Below are 5,000 nucleotides of genomic sequence, written 5' to 3'. Positions count from 1 at the left end.
TTTCTACCCTATGGATTAATCAGTATACATGGCAGCTGGTTTCTACAAATAAAACCCTTGTGTTGCAAAGATATTTATGTTATTGATCTTTCCATGAATTTGGAGAATTATGTTATTGGGAATGAGTACTATTCGTACTCCCATACTATACCCTCCCTTCCAAAAAAGTAAAAAATAAAAAGACACAGAGGAGAAAAAGCAACAACACTCTGGATATGTAATGTCAGAGTAAGTTTACTTTTCAGAGTAAAATTCTGTCTAATTAATGCTTTTCTGTGTGTGAAATTGTCTCCTCTTACTACATTTGAGATTGCCAGAATCAACAACAAGCGTGTTTGTTCTCAGTCTTTTTCTAAGTGCTGGGCTTGGTGAGGAGTCGGTGATGGGTACACAGGATTTCTTCTGTTTAAATATATACCTTCCTTAGAATAAGTGTGATACAAAGAAAGCAGATTACCTTTGTAAACTAGTAGTATATGCTGCTTTGTGCATGAATCCTAAACAGGATATCTGATCAGACTCAGGCCAATACTGAAATGTTGTGCAAATCTGATGATTATTAAAAACAATCTCTATGTCATCTCTCTGTTTTTTCACGTGAAGTTAGTAGTTGACCAAAGATATTTCGTAGGATTAGCTAGCCTTTTTCAACTGGGTAAGTAACTAGATACAAAACTGAATGTGTCAGGGAGCCTATTTTGAGGTTAATTGAACCATGTATGTATTTAATGTACCCTCTGTCTTCCTTGTGGAAAACAAAAGTTGCTCATAGATGGAGCTGGAATCTGATATCCTGTAGAGCTTATAATGCTTGAGTATGAAGGAATCTTAAAATAAATAAGAGCCACTCCCAGTGTTATTAAAGGGGCTGAAGGTGGGAGAGGTGAGACATCCCTCAGGCATCTTACCCAACCCAGGCACCGAGGGAGGCTAACACTGTACCCAGTCCTGAGAGTTGTGCCTGAGAATTGCATGCATTCAGTGGCGTTGTGTTTAGCCAAGTTGTGGGGTCCAGTCCGCCAGTGTTTGAAAAGTGGAGTAGGTCCACTGGGTAAAAGGAGGCTTTGGGCTATCCTCTCATTCCTGTCATGCCCCTGCAGGCCAACTTGCCTCTTCTGCAGCGTGAGCTCCTCCACTGCGCAAGGCTGGCCAAACAGAACCCTGCCCAGTACCTCGCCCAGCATGAACAGCTGCTTCTGGATGCCAGCACCACCTCACCTGTTGACTCCTCAGAGCTGCTTCTCGATGTGAACGAAAACGGGAAGAGGCGAACTCCAGACAGGTGAGAGGGAGGAGGACCCCAGACCTGCAGTATGAGGACATGTTTCATGTCATGTTTAAACTGCTGACCGACACCTCTTGCAAAATAATAATAAGCTAGAGTGGCCATCTACGGAATCTTGCTCTGGCCTGGGGTGTTACAGGGTGATGAGTCTCTGGCCTGTGTCAATTAGCTTTTTGTGCAGGTTAATCTTTGCTACTTGTAATTTTTTTTTTTAAGTTTAATTGACCTACAACACTGTGATAGTTCCAGATGTACAATCTAGTGACTTGATTTTTCTATACATTACGAATAGTCACCACCACTGCTTGCAATATTAAAGGAAAAGGTAAAGATGAATGATATTCAAATATGCCAAGTGCCGCTGATGGTTGTTAGACACACAGTCAATACAGGCATACCTTGTTTTATTGCACTTTATTGTGCTTCACAGATACTGCTTTTCTTTCTTTTTTCTTTTTCTTTTTTTTTTTTTTAAACAAATCGAAGGTTTGTGGCACTCTCCATGGAATTACTCTGTTGGCACCATTCTTCCAATAGCATTTGCTCATTTTGTGTGTCTCTGTGTAATTCTGTGAGAATTTGGTAATTCTCACAATATTTCAGACTTCTTCATTATTATATTTGTTATGGTAATCTGTGGTCAGTAATCTTTAATGTTAACCATTGTAATTGTTTCAGCATTTTTTACAAATCAAATATTTTTAAAATTAAGGTATATACATTTTTTTAAAGACATAGTGCTACTGCACACTTAAGAGACTACAGTATAGTGTAAACATAACTTTTATATGCACAGGGAAACCAAAAAAAATTGTGTGACTGGCTTTATTGTTACATTTGCTTTACTATGGTGGTCTGCAACTGAACATACATTATCTCCAAGGGTATCCCTGTATTAAAATTTTCATTTGCTATGTAATTCATCCCAACCACATATTTTACCCTTCAGTGTTAAGAAATTTGTTATTCTAAGTTTTCTCAAAACATCATGGTTTTGAAATCTGGCCTAAGCACAACGCAGTAGCTATTTAATTTGGGTTTTATATGAACTAAGAGAAAACTTCTGGGAAGCTAGATGGACTGAGTGAAGATAAGAGTTAAGTAATAGAACTTATAGATGACATTTTTGCTGAAAAATTTTATCAGTCAATATTCATTCTATCAGGTACTCTGCTCTAATAACTGAGAATTCTAAGAAATGTAAAATAAAACCCCTTCTCCATTAAACCTTACAAATTAGTTGTTGAATAAGGCATACACATGAAACTTCCAGTGTACCTTACTAAAATAATTTTCCTGAATACCTCAGCCTCATATATAAATATTTTCTAATCCAGGAATATAAAGTCTTATCAGCATCTTGCATAGTATTTGTAAAATACAGAGAATCTTAAAATGAAACTATATTCAGAAACTTATTTGTCATATGCTTTGTTTCCTTTTTCTACTTATCCATTCACTCTTTCTGCATTTTATCAGGGAAGCGTAGACCAATCTTTGAGAGGTTAACACCCTGGCACAGATTCCTAGGAGCTTATGATCCTTGGAGCTGCTTAGAGACATCTATCTGTGACCAACTTAGCTACCCTTAAATGTATAGTTGCTTTGCAAATCAGAATGTTATTAAAAGCCAGCCAGTTTACATACAGTTATTACATAATTCTCTGTTAAGCAGTTTTTATGCTACAATCTCTGGAATTTTTCTCCTCTTGACATAGGATCTCTTAATAGTTTAAAATGCCTAAACAAAAAGATTAAACGTTAGTCTACTTCTGACATACTGTAGACCCACCTCCATACATGACCTACCAACAGTGCTACTTTCTTATTTTCGCAAGTTGTATTTCCATAATCATATTTAAGCATTTAGTACTTTAGCTTTTAAAGGCAGCTGCTTAATCCAGGTGTCTGAGTGGTGTGTCCACATGATACTAAAAACCAAGAAGCAGCCCAAAGATAGATGATTCACATGTGTATTCCTGTCTGATCCTAACCATTTACCCTGCAGGGAATCAGTACTACCTGCTGGTATTGAGATGTTTCAGCTCCATATTTCCAAGATAGTGTGGTAAAGGAAATTAAGGATAGACTAGATGGAAAATTGGGAAGAAGAACATTTATTTGGGTGGAGGAGAGGATAACAGGGAAAGGTTTAGATAGCTGTGATAAATGTGAAGGTAATCCTATAGGCAAAATTGGAAATGGACACAGTCTATTCTAGAAACTCTAACTGCTAAGTAACTGTAACAGGCAGAATGAAAACTTGCTTTATCCACTTCTCTATATTCCCAGCACTTTCTCCACTGGTTCTTTCCCAGTGTTTTATATGTGAATATACTGTGACTTTAGACCTCCCTTGAACAGTGCTGAGGTAAGCCCTTGGCAGTGTGCTAACATTGATATGGAAACTTCATATAAATTCCACAGAAAATCAGCATTTTTGTTTTGATGATCTGTAGCTGTGTGTGCGTGCATGTTTGCATTCAGTCAGGTAGAACTTTCTTAAAAGAGCCTTCAGTGTTCTTCCTCTGGTTATCCATAAACAGTTGCTGGAGTCAGAATTCACACAGTTGTTCTTTGGGTGGAACATTCTTTTTCAAGTGGAACCCTGAAGTGTGTGTTATAATGGAAAGATGGCAAATGGATTTCCTGAGTTAGGAGGAAGGGTAATGAGAACATGTTGTGTAAATACATTTGTATCTTGTGGGAATTTGATCAGAGCCAAAATATGGGCCTCTACTATTTCTTTGCATATATTTTCTTCATCTTGTTTGCATGTGCATTTTCCTCTTCTCTGGTTATTTATCTGTATATCCAGATCTACTATATGAAATTTTATAGAGTATGGAGCTATTTGACAGCAGAGCTTTTTTTTGTTGTTTTACTGAATGTTTTGTTGGTGCATATGGTCTGACATGGATGAGCAGCCACGGTGAGATTTTGGAGTCTATTAAACTGGCTCATTAAAAAGATCAATCTGTTTCTGTAATAACACTGGGAACCATCAGTCACTAAAAGAGGGAAAAACTGACACCTGAGGAGAAAACACATTTTGATAATTTGTTCATGACATGTCACGAACAAAAGAGCGCTCTATATTTTGTTTACAACTTTGGGGCTTAAATTCTGTGATGATTGCTGATTTAATCTACTAAACAGTCCTCACGTATTTCAGGGATGGGTTTTGGCAAATGTAACTTCTCATCCTTAAATGTGATTGTCACTGGTTATATTTTTTCTTTTTTTAAGCATTACTTTTATTTACAGAGAAATGAATACTCTGGGGAAGTGTATGGATTTTATTTTTTTTTCCTGTATGGAACAGTAAAATTTATTCTACTTCTTTTTAAAAATAGATCTAGGGTGAGTCCCTGAACAACTATACTAGATTTGTAGGTCTGTGGTAGAATAACTTAGAACCCAAATTAGAAAGAGACAATTTTCATTTAAAAATCGTGCTATTTTTTTTCCTAAAATATTAGAGAAAGTTAATAGAAAGTTCTGATTTCTATTCTTTGTTCATATGTAAAAGTTTATTGTTTATCTTGCCATTTTGTGATGGGAAGAGCTGAGGAAGGGAATACAGACCTTTTTTGGAGCTGATTAAATGAAGAGACCACTTTGAAACAGAGACGAGAGGTTGAGAGTCCTCTTTGAAACTGCTCAACATGATGGTCATGAAAACACAGTTTCAAATGGAGTGAGGAGGGAAAGA

The 5,000-nt window shown here is 36.8% G+C and overlaps 1 protein-coding gene across 1 annotated transcript in view; it reads left to right on the top strand.

Moving 5' to 3' along the window:
- LOC103077217 (protein CBFA2T1-like) overlaps positions 1–5,000 on the top strand; it is a 127,657-nt gene that overhangs the window by 82,155 nt on the left and 40,502 nt on the right. The window contains 1 exon segment of the mRNA XM_007446045.1: positions 1,101–1,282. Within this exon segment, the coding sequence (XP_007446107.1) occupies positions 1,101–1,282 (182 nt within the window).

This window comes from Lipotes vexillifer, unplaced genomic scaffold (genome assembly GCF_000442215.2).
Source record: "Lipotes vexillifer unplaced genomic scaffold, Lipotes_vexillifer_v1.1 scaffold718, whole genome shotgun sequence".
In the NCBI taxonomy this organism is placed as follows: Eukaryota; Metazoa; Chordata; class Mammalia; order Artiodactyla; family Lipotidae; genus Lipotes; species Lipotes vexillifer.
This window is presented reverse-complemented; position numbering and strand designations above follow the sequence as displayed.